This window comes from Chiroxiphia lanceolata, chromosome 1 (genome assembly GCF_009829145.1).
Source record: "Chiroxiphia lanceolata isolate bChiLan1 chromosome 1, bChiLan1.pri, whole genome shotgun sequence".
NCBI classification, from domain to species: Eukaryota; Metazoa; Chordata; class Aves; order Passeriformes; family Pipridae; genus Chiroxiphia; species Chiroxiphia lanceolata.
Genome location: NC_045637.1, coordinates 155,837,294 through 155,857,390, shown reverse-complemented (window position 1 = coordinate 155,857,390; position 20,097 = coordinate 155,837,294). Strand labels below are relative to the sequence as shown.

The window sequence follows — 20,097 nt, the reverse complement described above, 5'->3', positions numbered from 1 at the left end:
CCCGGGGGGCTCAGCCAGGCTCGGGTTAGTTCCGTTTAATGGGCGTTCTCGCACAGTTATAAAACACATCGGTACAAAAAGCGTCCCCTGTACGGCACAAAGGTACAGCTGGGCGAAGGCCACCCGCGGGGCCGGCCTGGGGGACCCGGGGCTGCAGGGCCCCCGTGCCGGGCCGGCACCGCCTCTACAATCACCGGGGGTTGAGAACAGGCGTCATCGGCGTTCGGGGGGCACGGCAGGACGGGCGGGACCCCCGGCCTGGGGAGGGGCTGCAGCGGGGAGGGGAGTGCAGCCCCCGGCCCGCAGTGGGTGGGGGGCTCTGGGGGCAGCCCCGTGCCCGGGGTGGTGCCTGCCCATGGTTGGTCCCACTCAGGGGTCCCTCGGGTGCTCCCCCTGCCCGGGGGTCCCTCCCCAGCACCTGCAGGAGCGTGGGCGAGGCTCCCGCCCCTCCCAACCTGAGAAAAGCCTCCTCTGGCCCCGCAGCAGGAGGAGGAGGAGGAAGGTGCTATTGCTGCAAACGGGGCGCAGGAGGGACCGGGCAGGGCGGCTGTGCCAGGGTGAGGGGGGTGCTGGCCCCCCGTGCCCCAATAAATAATAACTATTTACAGCATATAAATAAATAGGGCAGGGCTGCTGTGGCCGGGGCGGGGCTGGGGGGGGCCCTGCCACGCCCTAAGGCACGTGGGGGCCGAGCCACGCCCGGGGGGTCGGTCCCGGCCCTCTCCCCACTGCCCCCGGGGCTCTCCGGGGGCTGTTCCGTGCCCTGGCAGGTCAGCGCTGGGAGCCACCACCGCTGTCCCCCCCTGCCCTACCCTGTGTCCCCCTGTGTCCCTCTGTACCATCCCTGGGAGCCCCCGGGACGGCAGGGAAGGTGCTGGAACAGGGAGAGGAGCAGGAAGGTGGGGCCCTGCCGGGTGTCTGAGCCGGGAAGGCGCCGGAGGCGCGGCCGGAGCGATGGAGCCGCTGTCCCGTCCCCTGGGGCCGAGCCCCCTCGGTCCCGCCTGGCCCCGCTCCTGCTCAGTCCAACTTCTCGAGCACCGAGGGCACGTAGAGCAGGCTGAGCTCGCTGCCGAAGTTGCAGACGATGGCGGCGTTGTCCAGCACCAGGATCTGCCGCGCCGGCTGCGCCTCGTTGCTCTTGCCCAGGTACACGGTCTGCAGCAGGTCCCCGTAGCCGATGTCCCAGAAGGACACGCAGCCCTGGCCCCCCGTCACCAGCACGCTGTCCGAGATGACGCCCAGGCTGGCACCACAGCCCAGCTCCTGTGGGGGACGGGCAAGGAGCTGAGCCACGGGCTTGGCAGGGGAGAGAGCCGAGCCCTGGGTCTGGGATGGGGAGAGCTGAGCCCTGGGGGTTTGGAATGGGGCAGAGCTCTGCTCCTGGGGAACAAGGGACAGGACAAGAGGAAATGCCCTCAGGTTGTGCCAGGGAACATTTAGGTTGGATATTGGGAAAATTCCTCACGGAAAGGGCTGTCCAGCCCTGGCACAGCTGCCCAGGGCAGGGGTGGAGTCCCCATCCCCGGAGAGATTTCAAAGCCCTGTGGATGTGGCCCTTGGGGACATGGTCAGTGGTGGCCTTGGCAGTGCTGGGGGACAGTTGGACTCGATGGTCTCAGAGGGCTTTTCCATCCCCCCCAATTCCCCGCTGCCCCCGCTGTCCCTCCCCAGTGCCCCCAGTGCTCCCAGTGCCCCCAGTGCCCACCTGCTGGATGGAGTAGAGCTTGGTGCCCGAGCTGCGGTCCCAGATGCTGATGACGTCGTCCAGGCCGCTGCTGATGACGCAGGACGTGGTGCAGGTCAGGGACGTGACGTCCCCGCGGTGGGCGAACATGTGGCTCACCCGGCTGCCCGTCAGCACGTCCCACAGGCAGATGGCCCCGTCCTGGCCACCGCTCGCCAGCACCATGGTCTGCGGGGACACCGGGCTGGGTCAGGACCCCGAGGGAGGGGACGGTGCCGCCAGAAGCCGCCGGGTGCCCGGGCTGGCTCTGCACACCAGCATTCCCAGCGCTCCCAGGCCACGGGAATGTGGGATGGGAGCCTGAACTGCCAGCTCGGGGGTTCCCTGCCTGTGTCCCTGTGCTCGAGCAGGCTGGGGGTGACAAACCCCCAAGGCCACCAGGGACAGAGACACCTGAGTTCATTTACACAGGGCTGGACAGCACAGGGGGGGCTCCCCCTCCTCTTTCGGGGGGGTGGGGGCAGACCCTCCTCAGGGGCTCAGGCCCCATTTCAGCCCTGCTCACCCCCTGGCCTGGCAGTGCAGGAACAGGGGTTCCCTGCTCCAACAGGGCAGGGAGGCAGGAGATCTGCAGGTAAAGGGATCACTGAGCTCACAGTGACCTGGGGGGAAACTCTGGCTCAGCCTGTGAGGACACAGCAAGGGATGGAGGGGTCCAGGTGAGTCCCTCTGGCTGAGCTGGTGGCTCAGGTGTGGGCTCAGGGATGGGTCAGGGATGGATCAGTGATGGGTCAGGGATGCTCTCAGGGACGGTCTCAGGGATGGTCTCAGGGATGGGTCAGGGCTGGGTCAGTGATGGGACAGGGATGCTCTCAGTGATGGGTCAGGAATGCTCAGGGATGGGTCAGTGATGGGTTAGGGATGCTCTCAGGGATGGGTCAGGAATGGTCTCAGTGATGGGTCAGTGATGGGTCAGGGATGCTCTCAGGGATGGGTCAGAGATAGTTTCAAGGACGGTCTCAGGATGAGCTCAGGGATGCTCTCAGGGATGCTCTTAGGGATGGGTCAGTGATGGGTCAGGGATGCTCTCAGTGATGGGTCAGGGATGTTCTCAGGGATGGGTCAGGGATACTCTCAGGGATGGGTCAGTGATGGGTCAGGGATGCTCTCAGGGCTGGTCCCACACCCCCGTACCTGGTCCATGTACACGGCTGTGATGGCTCCCGAGTGGCCCTGCAGGGTGAAGAGGCAGCAGGAGTCCTCCAGCCGGAACACCTGGGGCAGGACAGGCAGGTGAGGGGCTCCGGGGCAGCTGCCGTGGGTGGTGCCACCTGAGCTCCCCGTGACCCAGCAGATCCACCTGATCCCTGTCCCGGCAGAGCCAGAGCCTGGCAGCGATTCCAGAGGCCTCGGGATGGTGCTGCCAGGGCAGGGGCAGGTCATGGCTGTCAGGAGGTGACAGGGCAGGGCAGGGACGTGCAGGGCTGAAGGGGATGGGGAGAGGACAGGGGACACCCCAGAACAGAGACCCTGATACTCATGTTGGGTCACAGCAATCCCCTGCAGCTCCAGGATTGGCACTGTCTGGAAAGCTGGAAAAGGCCCTGGGGGTGCTGGTGACAGTGGCTGGACATGAGCCCAGGTGGGCAGGAGGGCAGTGGCACCTGGCTTGTGTCACCATAGTGTAGCCACAGGCCCAGGGCACAGGCCCAGGGCACTGCTGAGGCACTTCCAGTCCTGGGGGCTGTTCTGGGGACTCCAGTACAGCTGTGCTCCGGCTGAGCCCAGCCCATGTCCCCGTGTCCCCAGGTCCCCATGTCCCCGTGTCCTCATGTCCCCACGTGCCCTGTCCCCGTGTCCCCATGTCCCCATGTCCCCACGTGCCCTGTCCCCGTGTCCCCACATGCCCTGTCCCCGTGTCCCCATGTCCCCATGTCCCCACGTCCCCGTGTCCCCATGTCCCCGTGTCCCCCTGTCCCCGTGTCCCCACATGCCCTGTCCCCATGTCCCCATGTCCCCATGTCCCCCTGTCCCCATGTCCCCTGTCCCCGTGTCCCCGTGTCCCCTGTCCCCCTGTCCCCGTGTCCCCCTGTCCCCGTGTCCCGCTCTCACCCTGAGCGTGTGGTCCTGGCTGCCTGTGACGAGCCGTCCGGCCGCCGCCTTCAGGGCCGTGATGGGTTTGTGGTGGGCACAGGGCACGCTGTGGGTGAGCTGGCACAGCACCACGGCCCCGCCGCTCAGCACCGGTGACGATGGCACACTGCCCCGGCCCGGGGCCCCTGCACGGACACGGGTGAGCCTGCACTGCAGAACCTGGGGCTGCCCCTCCAGGGAACCCTCGGGCTGCAGCTGCAGCGGCTCAGGGATCATGAACAGTGAGGGGCTCAACAGAGTTATGGAATCCTGGAATGTTTGGGTGGGAAGGGACCTGAAAGATCACCCAGTGCCACCCCCTGCCATGGGCAGGGACACCTTCCACCAGCCCAGGTTGCTCCAAGCCCTGTCCAACCTGGCCTTGGACACTTCCAGAGATCCAGGGGCAGCCACAGCTTCTCTGGGCAACCTGTGCCAGGGCCTCCCCACCCTCTCAGCCAGGAATTCCTTCCCATCTAAATCATCCACTCCAGAACTGAAGGAACCCCTGTGCTCAAAGCAGTTACCCCCTCAGACCTGTGGCTGTGGGGAGGCCCTGGGCTGGGAATGAGTGAAAACTGAGAGAAATAAGTGGGAGAGGAAGGAGGTAAGGACAGAGCTGACCCTGGGAGCACACTGGAGCCTCCAGCCCCTTGCCTTGGGGAAAACCAGCATGGGGATGGACTCCCTGCACAGGGAACTGCCCCAGAACCCCTCACCTCTCCTCGACCCCTGGGAGCACAAGGTGCCCTTACTGCTAAAGCTGGAGGGGGTGTGAGAAGAGTCAGCTCCAAAGAGGAAGAAGGAGGAGGAAGAGGGAGGAGCACAGGGCCATGCAGACACTCCCACCCTGCTCACCTCGGAACTGCAGGTGGTTCAAGGCCGCGTGTGTCTCCAGAGAGAAGAAATCCAAGGAGCCGTTCAGCCGGGCAGCCACGATCCTGAGGAGAGACAGGGGGTGAGGAGAAACCCCCTCGGGCCCCCAGACTGGGCAGAGCACAGAGCACCCACTCCTGGGAGGAACTGCACCAGCAGGGCTGGGAGATCACAGAGCTCAGAACCCACTGCCCCAGGGCAGCACCTCTGCAACAGCAGCCACAGGAACCAGGGACCCAAAGCTCTCCCAGCCCTGAAACCTTCTGGATATTCTGCTGCTGGGGAGGCTGAAGAATGAAGAAGTGGCTGCTGGAGCAGACCTGGAGCCAGAAAAGCTGGTGAGAGGTGGACACAGGGAAGGATATGGCTGGATATAAGGTTGGATCTCAGGAAAAGGTTCTTCCCCCAGAGGGTGGTTGGGCACTGAACAGGCTCCCCAGGGCAGTGGGCACAGCACCAAGGCTGCCAGAGCTCCAGGAGCGTTTGGACAACGCTCTGAGGGACAGAGTGGGACTGCTGAGGTGTCTGTGCAGGGCCAGGGGTGGGACTGGATGATCCTTGTGGGTCCCATCCCACTCGGGACATTCCATGGTTCTGAGGAAGAGACTTCCCAGCTGAGCCTGGAGCTGCTGTGGAGGTCGGGGCTGGGTCCTGGCCCACCCTGGCAGGGGATCTCCAGCCCTGCCCAAGGAATTACCTGTTGTTGAGGAAGACGAGGGCCGTGATTCCGGACTGTCCTTCCTCGTTGCTGCTGCAGAGGGTGCCCTCGATGGCATCCCACACCTGGGGGAGGAGGGGTCACTGTGACCAGGTAACAGCTCCCCAGGCTGTGCCCCTGGAGCTGTGGGACCCCTACCTTGCTGTTACCGTGCCCCTGCTCCTCCCCTCCCATCACCCCAGCCCTGCTCTTCCCCTCCACCTCCCTGTTACCGTGTCCCTGCCCCTCCCCTCCACCTTCCCATCATCCCAGCCTGTTCCTCCCCTCCACCTTCCCGTTACCGTGTCCCTGCTCCTCCCTTCCCCTCCCATCACCCCAGCCCTGCTCCTCACCTCCAGTTTCCCGTTGCTCCGGCCGGCCACGATCAGGTGCCCCTGCAGGTCGAGGCTCCAGACGGAGCTGTCCAGGTCCCCTCCCCAGGCCGGCAGGGGTGAGGATGTCTCGCAGCCCGCGCAGGGCTCGTCCCCCAGGCCCCGGTCCCCGAGGCTGCGCCGGCGGCCGCCCCCGCCCTCGTCGGAGCCGCATCCCGGGGCGCGGCCGCTGCTCCCGCAGAGCCCGGCGGGGCCGAGCGGGGCCGGGAGCCCCGGGAAGGTCCCGCTCCTGCAGCCGGAGCCGCCGTGCTCCTCGTACACCTTCCCCACCAGGCTGCTGAAGTCGTAGCCCGTGTCCTTGTGGCGGCTGCCCACGGCCCGGAGCCGCGGCTCCGACTCGGCCGCCTTCACCTGCTCCGAGAAGTTGGTGTCGATGAGGGACGTGAGGTCGGGCTGGTCGCAGAACAGGGGGGGCTGGGGGGGCCCCAGCAGCCTCTTGAGCTGGTGACTGCTCTCAAAGGAGTCCTCCAGCCCGTTCTTCCTGTCCGGGCTCTGATCCCAGCCTTCCTGGTAGTCGAAGATGCCGCTGCTGTCCCTCCGCAACCTGGAACGGGGGATAAAGCTCAGCCAGGCCCCGCTGCAGGGCTGCTCCCGGAGCTGCTCCCTCAGCAGTGGGATCCGAGGATCCAGCAGAGATGATCCCTGAGCACATGGAACCCGAGGATCCACCAGAGGTGATCCCTCAGACTGGAGGGATCTCAGGATCCAGCAGAGGTGATCCCTGAGCAGATGGAACCCGAGGATCCAGCAGAGCTGATCCCCAGCAGAGGAGGAGGAGCAGCAGGGGCTCCGTGCCCGTACTTGGGTTTGGGGATGATGGTGAGGCAGTACCTGGGTTTGGGGATGATGGTAGGGCAGTACCTGGGTTTGGGGATGACAGTGAGGCAGTACCTGGGTTTGGGATGGTATCTGGGTTTGGGGATGGTACCTGGGTTTGGGGATGATGGTGGGGCAGTACCTGGGTTTGGGATGGTACCTGGGTTTGGGGATGATGGTGGGGCAGTACCTGGGTTTGGGATGGTACCTGGGTTTGGGGATGACAGTGAGGCAGTACCTGGGTTTGGGGATGATGGTGGGGCAGTACCTGGGTTTGGGATGGTATCTGGGTTTGGAGGTGGTACCTGGGTTTGGGGATGGTACCTGGGTTTGGGGATGACAGTGAGGCAGTCGCCCGTCTGCGCGTCCCACACGCGGATCTGCCCCACCAGGCAGCAGCTGACCAGGAGCATCCCGTCACTGGCCAGGCACTCGATGTCCTGCCAAGGAAGGAAGGACAGGCACGGCTGAGTGTGGCCCTGGGGCCCGACCACAGCCTTGTGGGGCTGAGGAATACAGAGGTGGCAGATTTTATGTCAGAACCGGCTGGTTTAGGAACCGAGGGACACTGAGAACACGGATATCCCTGGAAGTGTCCAAGGCCAGGCCGGACGAGGCAATAACGGGAACTGCTGGAGCTCAGAGCGAGGCCCAGGAGGAGGTGGGAAAGCGCTGCAGCAGATTTCATGCTGTGATATCCTTTGACAGGTACATGTCTCCCTAAATGTGACGTACCATGAGGTGGCCCCTGAGGACCAGGGGCACGATCTCGGTCTCGGGGGGGGAGTATCCGTAGTCGTCGCAGGGCAGGTCCCCCCTCTTCCTGCGGCCCTGCCCGTTCTGCCCGTAGTTCTTGGGGCAGAACACCCGGTACAGGCAGAAGAGCAGCAGCACCAGGATGATGCCCGAGGCCAGACCCAGAGCAGCCACCCTGGGGGACACAGACACAAGGACAAGGTGAGAGAAAAGAGATGAGAGATCCAATTTCCAGGTTTGAAAAATCCTGTGCCAGGATTACACGTGTGCTGCTCTAAATGTCCCGACTGAGAAAGATGTTAAGCAAATTTGTTGGAAATTAATGGGCTTTTTAATGGGAAAATGACAATTTCAACAAGATTTGAGGCTTTTCAGTAAGGAAAGTAGAGAGCAACTAAGACTAAGAAAACACTGGATGGGGACTGGGATAATCCAAAGTGTGCTCAGCACCTGCAGATTCAGGCAGGGAACCTGACACCCCATAAATCATTATCAAATGATATCCAGGTGGTGGCTGCCCCATCCCTGGAAGTGTTGAAGGCCAGGTTAGACAGGGCTTGGAGCAACCTGGGATAGTGGAAGGTGTCCCTGCCCGGACAGGGGATTGGAATGAGATGGACTTTAAGGTCCCTTCCAAACCAAACCAGTCTGGGATTCTCTGAAATCATGGCATTTATACCCAAAATGGGTCTCCCCCCCTGCTCCCCAGTGATAAACAGGCTGGATGCAGAGCCCACTCCTGCCCTCAGCTGATGGGCCCCTGCCAGGGGAGATGAATTCAGCTGTGCCTGGAGTGTCCCAGCCCAGGCTCTGGCACTGCAGCTCCACAGGTATGTGCTGCTCTCCCAGCCCAAAGCAGCCCCGGGGCTGAGGAGGGTCAGAAGGCTGTGACAAGGACATTTTACTTGTAAAGGGTGACATCCTGGTGGCCCTGGAGCTTGGCTGTGTGGTCAGGCTGAGCTCCAGTGTCTGGGTCCCCTCTGCTGGAGGCCAGGAAGGGGTGGTAGCGCGAGGCCTCCTGGGGATGTCGCACCTCCAGGGCCTCCTGTGGGTTCAGGTACAGCGTGACAGGGATGGCTGGCAGGATGCTGATGTACCTGAAGGGGGGGAGAGGGGAGGACAGCTCAGGAACAGACACCAGGGACACAGGAATCCCTCCAGGTGAGCAGGCAGCCAGGGCAGGGTTCGGGTGCTTTTGTCAGGAACTCCAGGTGTTCTAAACTAAAGATCTCCCTGGAAATATTCTTCTCTAAAGGTATTTCCCAGGTCTTAACCCTTCAAAGAGCCAACAGCGGGATGAACTCCTGATGAGACCAAATGGATCCCATGGATTTAAGCAAGGATACAGTGATCTGGTGCAGATTCCTGTGCACTGCAGACCAGGAGATCTCCCCAAGAAGGTTCTTCAGCTCAGATGTCTCTTCCTCACATGTACCATCCCCACCACTTACAGGTGATCAGACTATGGAATCATAGGATCACTGAGGTTGGAAAAGCCTCTGAGACCGTCGAGTCCAACCATTCCCCAGCACTGCCAAGGCCACCACTGACCCACATCCCCAAGTGCCACATCCACAGGGCTTTGAAATCCCTCCAGGAATGGGGACTCCACCCCTGCCCTGGGCAGCCCTTCCAATGCCTGACCAGGCTTTCCATGAAGAAGTTCTTCCTGATGTCCAACCTAAACCTCCCCTGGCACAGCCTGAGGCTGTTTCCTCTCATCCTGTTCCTTGTTCCCTGGGAGCAGAGCCTGACCCCGCCCCCCCTCCCAGCTCTACCCTCCTGTCAGGAGTGAGAAGTTTCCCCTGAGCCTCCTCTTATTGTTTTACAAAATCCTAAACTCCACCTCCAGGGTCCAGGAAGACCCCAAGCACGGAAAACACCCAAGAGCACAGAGAGGAACAACCCTGATTCCCAGAGGAACAGCCCTGGAGAGTTTGGGAGCTCTGCCCCCACAGGACCTGCTCAGCAGCTCCTCCTGAACACCCCTGGAGTGACCCCATGGAACCAGTTCTGTGACCCGGGAGGACGAAGGACAGAAGAAAGACCAACCCTGGGGGTCGATCCCCCAATCCCAGTGCCCACGGCATTCCAGCCTACTTGCCTCTTGGCCAGGGTGATGTTGTAGTAGCTGAAGAGGGCTGGCCAGTGCCTGAAGGAAAGCTTCCTCCAGATCTCCTCGTCCTCCGCTCCCCAGGTCACCTCTGCCTCCGTGCCCAGCTCGCCCTGCCCGTTCCCTCTGCCCTCTGCTCCCGGGGCCCAGGGGGGCAGGTTGGGCTCCAGCTGCTGCTCCCGCTGCTGCGTCTGGTTCTCCGGCAGCTGGATGGGCTCCGACGGGAACACCGACAGGTCCCTCTTGGGGTCCCCGGCGGGCAGGACCCCCCCGGGCACGGGCATGGGGGGCAGCCCCGCCTCTCCCAGGGGGCTCTGCTCCGTCACCTGGGACGTGAGGTAGGTGCGGAGGCCGGCGGGGTCGGTGTACACCAGGATCCCGATCCAGATCACTGTCCCGGCCTGTGGGGCGAGCAGAGACACCCCCTCAGTGCCACCGCCCCGGCCCCGCTGGGGCTGACCCACGGCTCCCCTGGGGGCTGACCCACGGCTCCTCTGGGGGCTGACCCACGGCCTCCCTGGGGGCTGACCCACGGCTCCTCTGGGGGCTGACCCACGGCTCCCCTGGGGGCTGACCCATGGGCCCCCCAGGAGCTGACCCACAGCTCCCCAGGCACAAGGACACCCCCATCCCACAGAGCCTGGCTCCAGCACCGACCCTCCCGAGGGCTGGGAGCACTCCCAGCACACCCACAACACGGACACTGCTTGTCCTGACCCGTGTGATGGTCAGAGCCCCAGTCCTGCCCCCAAAACACACAGCAGGGAGGGGACTCCATGCTGGGAGCAGGGACCGGCAGGTCTGACACCCCCAAACAGGGCTGTAACGGCTCAGGTTGGGGTTCTGGATCCCCAGTTGTGCAGGACAGATGGCAGCAGCTCCAGGACTGGGGGGGATTTAACTGGAACTGCCAGTGGTGGCTGACTGGGAATTCCCCTAATTCCATTAGAAACACCCAACCCAGACACAGAGGGCCAAGCAGGGGCAGTCACTGGTGTAACCACTGTGGCCACACCTGCAAAAGGCAAAGCCTGAAGCCTTTCATGCAGCAAAAAATATCCCCTAAATGTCTGTACCCCACAGGATCTGCAGGAGCAGACCACGATTTCTGCCCGTAAAAATCATCCCAAAGCTCAGACCATCTCCTAAGGGTGCTTATGGAAAGCGGGTGATTTTCCATTTGCTGTGGGGCAGCACGAGGCCCATGGAGGCCTGAGGAGCTGTGGGAATGTGGGATCCTCCCTGTGGGAATGTGGGATCCCCCCTGTGGGAATGTGGGATCCCCCCCTGTGGGAATGTGGGATTCCCCCCCCCGTAGAGGCCGAGGAGCTGTGGGATTGTGGGATCCCCCCTGTGGGAGTGTGGGATCCCCCTGAGGGGATGTGGGATCCCCCTGTGGGAGTGTGGGATCTCCCCTGTGGGGAATGTGGGATCCCCCCCCGTAGAGGCCCGAGGAGCTGTGGGAGTGTGGGATCCCCCTGAGGGATGTGGGATCCCCCTGTGGGGGTGTGGGATCCCCTGAGGGATGTGAGATCCCCCTGAGGGGGTGTGAGATCCCCCTGAGGGATGTGGGATCCCCCTGAGGGATGTGGGATCCCCCTGTGGGAGTGTGGGATCCTCTGAGGGATGTGGGATCCCCTGAGGGATGTGGGATCCCCCTGTGGGGATGTGGGATCCCCCTGTGGGAGTGTGGGATGCCCCTGAGGGATGTGGGATCCCCCTGTGGGAGTGTGGGATCCCCTGAGGGATGTGGGATCCCCCTGTGGGAGTGTGGGATCCCCCTGTGGGAATGTGGGATCCCCCTGTGGGAGTGTGGGATCCCCCTGTGGGAATGTGGGATCCCCCTGTGGGAGTGTGGGATCCCCCTGAGGGATGTGGGATCCCCCTGAGGGATGTGGGATCCCCCTGAGGGGATGTGGCATCCTCTGAGGGATGTGGGATCCCCCTGAGGGATGTGGGATCCCCTGAGGGATGTGGGATCCCCCTGAGGGATGTGGGATCCCCTGAGGGATGTGGGATCCCCCTGAGGGATGTGGGATCCCCTGAGGGATGTGGGATCCCCCTGAGGGATGTGGGATCCCCTGAGGGATGTGGGATCCCCGTGCCGTACCATGATGAGGCGCTGTGCCAGGCGGGTGCGGGCGAAGAAGTAGATGACGCGGAGGCGCTTGGGCAGGCGCAGGTTGCGCAGGGACGAGGGCTGCAGGGTGATGGTGTGCGGGCTGCCCGCGCTCACGGCCCGCGCTGGGGGGGCCCGGGGGCGGCACGGCGGCTTCCCCGGGGGCAGGATGGACTCCGGGGGCACCCGCCGGTTCAGGTCGGCCAGCTGGGGAGAGAGGGAGGGGACGGTGAGGGGAGGGAACCCTGGGGAGCGGGCGGGGAACCTCCGCGAGGTCCCGCAGGGAAATGTCCCGGCACAGATTCTCCCCCCGGCCGTGGTGTGACCGTGGCCCCTTCCAGCCCGTTCGCCCCGGACCAGCACACTACTGAGAATCATGGAATCATGGAACGGTTGGGGTTGGAAGGGACCTCAAAGCCCACAGTGCCACCCCTGCCATGGGCAGGGACACCTCCCACTAGCCCAGGTTACTCCAACCTGGCCTTGGACACTTCCAGGGACCCAGGGGCAGCCGCAGCTCCTCTGGGCAACCTGTGCCAGGGCCTCCCCACCCTCACAGGGAAGAATTCCTTCTCAATATCCCATTTAACCCTTTTCTCTGTCAGTGTGAAGCCATTCCCCCTTGTCCTGTCCCTCCAGGCCCTTGATAATGGTCTCTCTCCATCTTTCCTGTCGGTTCCTCCATGCCCTGGAAGGCCACAATTAGGTCACCCCAAAGCTTCTCCTCTCCAGGCTGAACAATCCCAACTTTCTCAGCCTTTCCTCCCAGCAGAGCTGCTCCATCCCTCTGATCACCTTGGTGCCTCCCCTGGACTCGCTCCAACAGCTCCATGTCCTTCCTGAGGTGTCTCAGGTGTCTCATTCCCTCAGGTGTCCTGTCCCCATCCCTGGGTGTGTAACTGGGCAAGCACAGGAACTTTAACAGCTCAGGCCCCCAGGACCAGAGGACACGGCCTCAAGTTGTGCCAGGGGAGGTTTAGATGAGCTATTGGAAAAATTTCTCCCTGGAAAGGGCTGTCCAGCCCTGGCACAGGCTGGAGGCCCCATCCCTGGGGGGATTTACAAGCCACGTGGATGTGGCACCTGGGGACACGGTGGTGACCGTGGTGGTGGCGCTGTTTGATGGTCTGACTTGATGATCTTAAGGGTCTTTTCCAACCTTAATGATTCCATGATCCCCTGATTCTATGGGTTTTTTCTATTTGAAGGGTGAAGGTCCCAGGCTGTGCTCCCCTCAGTCCCCCAGCACAGCAGGGAAGGAAGCCCAGGCCGGCCCCGTGTCCCTTCCCCACCTCCATCCGTCGGATGTCGATGGACAGCACGGTGGTGAAGAAGAACATCTGCAGGAAGAAGTCAGACACCAGCCCAACCACGGCAAAGAGGCAGAACTCCTGTGGGTGGGAGACAGGGATCAGCTCTGACTTCAACCCCAGAACAAGGGAACTCAGCAAAGCCTTGCCCAGAGCCCAGGGCTGGGTGTTCTACTGACAAACCCCAGAGGGACTGAGGGTTTAGGGCTGGGAAATTTCATTTTAGTCAGATTCTCATTCTTTGCTCTGTTTAGCCACAAACTGTGTGCCTCAGGAGCACCCACAGTGACACTGGGACAGGGAACAGGACACTGGGACAGGAGAACAGGATGCTGGGACAGGGGAACAGGACACTGGGACAGGAGACCAGGACACTGGGACAGGGAACAGGACACTGCCAGCAGAACAGGGCAGTGGGGCAGGAGAACAGGACACTGGGACAGGAGAACAGGAAACTGGGACAGGATGTGGCACTTGGGGATGTGGTCAGTGGTGGCCTGGGATTGGTTTGACTCAGTGGTCTCTGAGGCTTTTCCAAGCCAAGCAGTTCCATGGCTCTGGGCCTCGAGCCTCTGTCCTGCTCCCCACACTCACCTGGATGGCCGGGACCAGGGTGAAGTACCCGATGAGGATGATCCCCAGCTCTGTTGCCATGTTCTTCATGATGGACCAGCTCTCGTTGCTCAGCCCTGGAGAAAGGCAGGGACGGGTCAAAGGAGCCTCTTCCCTGGTGCCAGACACGAGCCCAGCAAAGGGAACTGCACTTCCCTTCTTCAGAACCACAGGCAACAGGCAAAAAGGGCCTTTCAGGCTAAAATTCCAGAGTGCAAAGGCCCACTGAGGCCTTGGGGCTTGTTTTCCATCTGGGATGCAAAACACCTTTGTGTTTTGTTATTGTTAAAACCAGATAGATTTTTCTGGGCATCACTCTGGGCTCTCTCCTCCCTGATGGTTAGAAACAGCTTTGCAGTTTGCAAGTTCCATTTACCCATGGTTTGGGCACACTCAAATCCTCACTCAGGCACAGAGTGTTTAGAGAATGGAAAAGATAATTTTGTCACAATTCAGGAGAATTTGGTACCACCTGTGGACTGCACTCAGGATGTCCCTGACACAAGGACAAGGTGCTCAATATTACACCAGCAGATCCAGCTCTCCCTTACTAATATGTGTTTAAACTTATTTAACCATGTTTCAGTCCACAACCCCAAAATCAGTGCCCACAACGACAAGGTTGTTATTTCTCGGAATTAAAAACGGGACAAAAAGATGAACAATTCACACTGTTTTCCTCCACGGGCCAGAATTAGACCTTTCCCCCTCTCCCAGTCCTTGGGATTCCCCGGTTTTCCCTCCCTGGAGTCTCCCAGAGCAGAGCCCCCACCTTGGGCAATGCGCAGCTTCACTTCCAGGTCCACGGGCGTGGAGACAACAGACTTGGTGAGGACCAGCACGTTCTCCAGGCCAATCACCACCACCAGGTACGGGAAGATCTCCCTGGAGGGCACAGAAGCAGAGCTGGGGAGGAGATCCATGGTGGAAAGGAGGAAAGAGGCAGCTGAAGCAGCAAACACAGCCCGGAGTCGAGGTGAGGAGACACCACCCAGAGCCCAGTCCCTTCTCCCAGGGTCACGCTGGGATGGGGGAAAAGGTTGGTGTTTAATCCCCATTTTTGCAGAGCTGCAGGAATTTCTGGAAAGTGGCCCTTGTGGAGCACCACTGCTTTAGTGTTGGTGCTCCCCAGGGTGGGGACAGAGCCCCTCACTCTCCAGCACCTGGTACAAGGAGGTGTAAAGAGAGGGGTGGACCTGGAACACTGTGGTGGACTTGGGGGTAATTAGTCATCAGGGAAGGGGGTTGGGAGTGTGTCCCACCTCCACAGGGACCATCTGATAAACCCCAGCTCAGCACCACAGCAAACACAGCTTTCCAACTGGAATTCCCAGGTGAGGAGCAGGGGCAGGGCCTGGCTTGGACACCCTGTGGGCAAAAGTTCCAGCCTGGGGGGCTCTGAGTGATCCCACCCTGGGCAGTGAAAAGACACGTGAAGGGACTTCTCAGCTGGGAGGTGGTGGAGCTCTGCTCTCCAGCACCGGGAACAACCCCAGCTGTGCACGTGCTTTGTGCAGAAATAACCTAAACCCTGCCAGGGAGAGCCAGGAAAACACCCTGCAGGCAGCACAATAACCTAAACCCTGCCAGGGAGAGCCAGGAGAACACCCTGCAGGCAGCACAATAACCTAAACCCTGCCAGGGAGAGCCAGGAGAACACCCTGCAGGCAGCACAATAACCTAAACCCTGCCAGGGAGAGCCAGGAGAACACCCTGCAGGCAGCACAATAACCTAAACCCTGCCAGGGAGAGCCAGGAGAACACCCTGCAGGCAGGACAATAACCTAAACCCTGCCAGGGAGAGCCAGGAGAACACCCTGCAGGCAGGACAATAACCTAAACCCTGCCAGGAGGAGCCAGGAGAACACCCTGCAGGCAGCACCTCGGGACAGGAGACTGCTGTGAGGAAAGGGCTGGAAATCCTCAAACAAAGACAGTGCAGCCACAGCAGGAGGAGGTGTGGGAGAACCTCCTCAGCTCCGGGAAATCAGGTTATGAACAAGGTGTTCTCCCAACAATTCCTTCTGCTTTAGGCACACAGAGCCAACTGCTCAGCAGTGAGGAACCTCCCGGAGGACTGGGCTCTGGCCAGCAGGGAAACACATGCCCTGGATCCCTGGAGAGCTGTGATGGTGACTGTGCTGGTGACTGTGCAGGGCAGTGTGTGACTGATACTCCAGGAGCAACAACCAGCTGGTCCCACGTGCTCCCACGTGCATCCCCCCGGGAAGAGGGGCCGGACATACCCTCCATTGAGCGTGGGGGTGAGGCCAAAGAGGGTGCAGAGCCCCACGGACATGAGTAGGGAGCTGAGCACCGTCACCACTGCAGCCAGAGCCAGGCCCCACTTGGACTTCACCATGTCGATCTTCCCTGGAAAACACAGCACGGGTTAGCAGGAACAGCCCAGGGCATCCACACAAATGGAGGAGGGATCCTCGTCCTGACTGACTTCAGGAGGTAACTGAGACCCCACAGCCCCCAGGAAAGGGGAGTTCAGTGTCAGGGCCTGAGGTGCAGCTCCCAGAGCCTCCCAGAGCCTCCCAGCACACGGGACAGTGCTGGTTCCCAGCTCAAACCAATCCCAGCCCAGCACTGAGGGGTGAAAACAAGGAACTGAAATGTGGCCAGAGGGGTCTGACCTGTGTGATAATGGATGGAATAATCTGGGGGAAAAAGTCATTCCTATGGCATTTAAAAGCTGCCCAAGACAGAAAACACCTCAGAAGTTATCACAGAATCATGGAATGGTTTGGGTGGGAAGGGAGCTTAAGGATTATCTTGTTCCAACCCCCTGCCATGGGCAGGGACACCTTCCACAAGACCAGGACACTTACAGGGATGGGGAGGTGTATCACAAGGAATAACCCCACACTGGCTAAGGGGACAAATTAGCAGAAAGCAGATAAAAAGGACTATGAACTGTGTCCATGAGAGTCCAGGGTAACATTCCAACAGCAGCCCTGCTGCTCAGACAGGCGGGAATGGCAGTGCCACAGCCAGGAGTGTCTCCTGGGGGCCCTGCAGCCCTGACCCCACAGGCAGCAGGGAGGTGCCCCAGTGGCCCCCCAGCCTGCAAGGCCCAACGTACGTGTGGAGAAGTAGATGTAGGCGAAGAGGATGATGTAGGTGGTGACGAGCGGGATGAGCTCGGCGATGCCGATCTCCTCCTTGAAGTGCACGTGGACCACGCTCTCCTCCCGCAGGGAGCAGTTGGGGCTGGGGTGCAGCAGCTTCAGGCGGGAGCGGAGGCTGCTCAGGAACCTGCACAGGGGGAGAGCAGCAGGAGCAGGTCCCTCACACCGCTCCCAGAACCCACACACAGTTCCCAGAGCCCAGCAGGAAGCGGCTCCATAGATTCACTTGGACCAGCAGGGTGTGGTTCTCTCCAGTCTCACTCCCAGGGCTGTTCCTGGGTGGCCCAAACTCACAGACCTTGATTCCTGCCAAGATCTGCTGTTCAGACTCTCCAAATCTATTTAAAGCAAAGGCTCATCAACCAGAATTTGGGCCCTGGGGAACAGGACACGCCGTGGTCTCAAACACCCCCAGAATTTCCACAGAATCACAGAATTCTGTGTAAAAATGGCTGGGAGAGCTGCCACACAACAGCCCTGGGGGCTGTGGGGTCCTGCAGGGCACGTCTGGACTCCTGTGCTGCCAATTCCACCCCAGGCATCCCTTGGGGAATTCTGTGCAGCACTGAGTCCTCAGATCCACTCAATCCATGCTGGCTTTGCCAAAACGCTTTCACCGGTGGAACCAGTGCTTACTGGGAATCAAACCAGTCTGTGAGCAGGGAACTGGGTCAAACCAGCCCCACTGGACCCTGGATGCCACAGGAATTCCCAGTGGCATCTCTGGATATTACAGGTAATATTTTTTAATGAGGAGCTGAGAATGGATCGTATTTTATCTCCTTAAAACACGGCGAGTTTTCTCTCCCGAACAGCTCCTTCAGAGTACTCTAAACCACAGGAGAATGGAGACTAAAGGCAAACACGGCAGTGGTGAGTGGAGCAAAGAGCCCATTTTCCCAGAGCAGGATCAGGGGAGCCGGGCTGTGCCTCACCTGGAGTCGTAGCGCTGCAGCGCCAGGGTGACGGTGTAGGACACCACGCGCTGCCGGTTGGACAGGCTGACCCCGCTGCTCCTCCCGGGCAGCCCGAACAGCAGGTCTGCAAGGACAAGGGACAGCACCTCAGGGGACAGCACGGCAGGGGACAGCAGGACACGCTCAGAGAGGGCACACGGGTGTTCCTGGTGAAGAACACGGTGACTGCTCCTATGGAAGCACTTCCCGGTGCTCCGGTGACACCAACGGATGGGAGTCAACACCCGGTGCAGGGAGTGGAGATGGAGCATCACAGAGATTGTGTCAGCACTGCTGAGGCCACACCTCCAGTCCCGGGGCCGTTTTGGGGTCCCCACGTACGGGACATTTGAGGGGCTGGACGGGGTGGAGTCCCCATCCCTGGAGGGGTTCAAAGCCCCGGGGATGTGGCACTTGGGGACATGGTCAGTGGTGGCCTTGGCAGTGCTGGGGGAATGGTTGGGCTCGATGGTCTCAGAGGGCTTTTCCAGCCCCAACAATTCTCTGATTCCATGATTCTCCCTCTATTTCATCTGCAAGTGAGCTCCCACACAGGCTCCAGGTGCTCCATCCTCAGGGTGTTCACACTCTGGATGCTCAAAAATAACCTTTAAAGCAAACTTACTTCAGGGTTACAACTCCCTTTTCAGACAAGTCCCATTATACATTTTACACTTCCTGACAGGTACAAAGTTCCTTTAAAACCAAAGGACTGAAACAGCATTTAACACACCATTTCCTCTGGCATTATGGGGCCACTAATGATCCCACACACGGTCAGAGGGTTTTTTTTAATTAAGAGAGGAAAAATACATTTCTGATCTCCATTGTCAGCTCTGGCTGTGTGCAGGGAACCATCAGTGAAGGCCCAGGGGAGCAGGATGAACGTTCATTTATCCCTGACAACGGGGACTGTGACAGAAGGAAAAGCCAGGCTGGAGCTCGGGTGGAGTGAGAGGAACAAAACAGCTGCTATTTTTACCTGCAGAAAGGAGCCTGACTGAGTGAATTATTCATCTTCCACATTCTGAGCTCAAACACAGATATAAAATAAGAGCTGTCACAGATCAGGCACCTTAATTTCAGCTGCTGTGAGTGACAAAATGCCGCCCAAATCGGGACTTGGAGCAATCCAGATGTTGGAATTAGTGAGGATGGAATAACAATGGAATCCGTGGGACACTCTCCCAGCTCCTGTGGCACTGCAGCACCTCACCTTTGAGAGTGGCTGACGTCTGCAAGGTCTTTGGCTCATGCTGGTGGATGGTTTTGAAGATGTCTGGGTCGGCATTGAAGCGCTCCCGGTCGTTCTGCCAGAAGTTCCCTGGAGACAGCAACAGGCAGCCGTGCTCCGGGAGCAGGTTCCGCAGCTTCCTGAGGCCAGGCAGGAGATCTGTGACCTGCAGGCAAAGCTCCTCCAAGCTCCTGACTCCAGAACTGAAAGGCAAACACGGGGAGTGGGACCCAAACTGCCCTGTGTGTGTGTAACTCTCCCTAAGGAAAGGCAAAGCTGCTGAGATGGACATTCCAGCACCTTCCTCACTTCAGTGTCACCGCCCTTCTTCCTCACAGCTGAGGACCAGGAGCCTGCTTCTCCCTGGAACTAGGCACAGGCTCCAGAACTCCATCCTCACTCCTCTGGGTGCTGCCTGCCCACACAGCTCTCACTGCTCACCCATCCTCAGTGACACAATTCCCACTTGCACATTCTCCACTCAACAGAGAGATTGTCTCCCTGGAATTCTTCTTCCAAGTCCCCAAACCCCCCTGCACACCTCTCTCCACACACAGAACGGGATGTGTTACAGGAATCCTGGCCAGCCCTCCTGAAGTGGACCCTGTGAGGTGCCCAGAGTGCTCTAAAACCTGCCAAGGATTCAGTGTCTCACCTGGCTGTGGTGTCCTCCCAGTTCCCCTGCTTTGTGTGGAAGGGGGAACTTCTGAACCTTAGGGCTTCAGAAATCCACAGAACTGTAACTGGTAAGAACTGGAACCTGTGTTTGCTCCCAGACTTCCTTTAGCACAGTGACAGAATCCTTATCAACCACTGATCCAAGCAAAACTCAACCTGGGATTACACAAGGACCTGGTGTGAAGGGTCAGTGACAGAACCAGCTGTTGGACAGACAAGGAGGAGCTGCTGGTCCAGAAGAGACAATTCCCTCCTTGGGATACAGAACTGGTGGGATCTGCCCAGGAAAGGTGTACTGAGCAGAGGCCAAGTGAAGAACAGAGAGCAGCCCTTGCTGGCTCCGGCCTTGCAGGTCACAGAAGGTGGTTCCAGAGGAGATTGTTTCTACAAGAACTACAAAGAGCAAACACAGACATCAATACATGATGATCTGTCCTTGTGAGGGCTCCCTCCAGAACCTGTATCCAGTGGCTGTATGGCAGGACACCTGGAGAAGTCACAGCTACCAAAAGACAAGACTGGAAAATACACCCGAAAAGAGGGTGTCTGTAGGGACAAAAGTTTTGGGAAGAACAATTTAAAGG

The 20,097-nt window shown here is 60.1% G+C and overlaps 1 protein-coding gene across 3 annotated transcripts in view; it reads right to left on the bottom strand.

Annotated features, from left to right (window-relative positions):
• Window positions 1–15: 15 nt before the first annotated feature.
• Window positions 16–20,097, bottom strand: part of SCAP (SREBF chaperone) — a 48,132-nt gene continuing 28,050 nt past the window's right edge. For all 3 annotated transcript variants that reach the window (XM_032686466.1, XM_032686459.1, XM_032686476.1), the window contains 19 exons: window positions 18,818–19,038; window positions 17,581–17,686; window positions 16,600–16,772; window positions 15,755–15,881; window positions 14,281–14,393; window positions 13,491–13,585; window positions 12,879–12,977; window positions 11,578–11,793; window positions 9,459–9,868; window positions 8,260–8,451; window positions 7,334–7,529; window positions 6,923–7,038; window positions 5,744–6,326; window positions 5,391–5,476; window positions 4,676–4,758; window positions 3,797–3,963; window positions 2,879–2,959; window positions 1,706–1,912; window positions 16–1,263 (listed from right to left, as the gene is read on the bottom strand). In XM_032686466.1, the coding sequence (XP_032542357.1) occupies window positions 1,018–1,263; window positions 1,706–1,912; window positions 2,879–2,959; window positions 3,797–3,963; window positions 4,676–4,758; window positions 5,391–5,476; window positions 5,744–6,326; window positions 6,923–7,038; window positions 7,334–7,529; window positions 8,260–8,451; window positions 9,459–9,868; window positions 11,578–11,793; window positions 12,879–12,977; window positions 13,491–13,585; window positions 14,281–14,393; window positions 15,755–15,881; window positions 16,600–16,772; window positions 17,581–17,686; window positions 18,818–19,038 (3,517 nt within the window). In that variant the 3' untranslated portion in view covers window positions 16–1,017. The remainder of the gene's footprint in view (window positions 1,264–1,705; window positions 1,913–2,878; window positions 2,960–3,796; window positions 3,964–4,675; window positions 4,759–5,390; window positions 5,477–5,743; window positions 6,327–6,922; window positions 7,039–7,333; window positions 7,530–8,259; window positions 8,452–9,458; window positions 9,869–11,577; window positions 11,794–12,878; window positions 12,978–13,490; window positions 13,586–14,280; window positions 14,394–15,754; window positions 15,882–16,599; window positions 16,773–17,580; window positions 17,687–18,817; window positions 19,039–20,097) is intronic.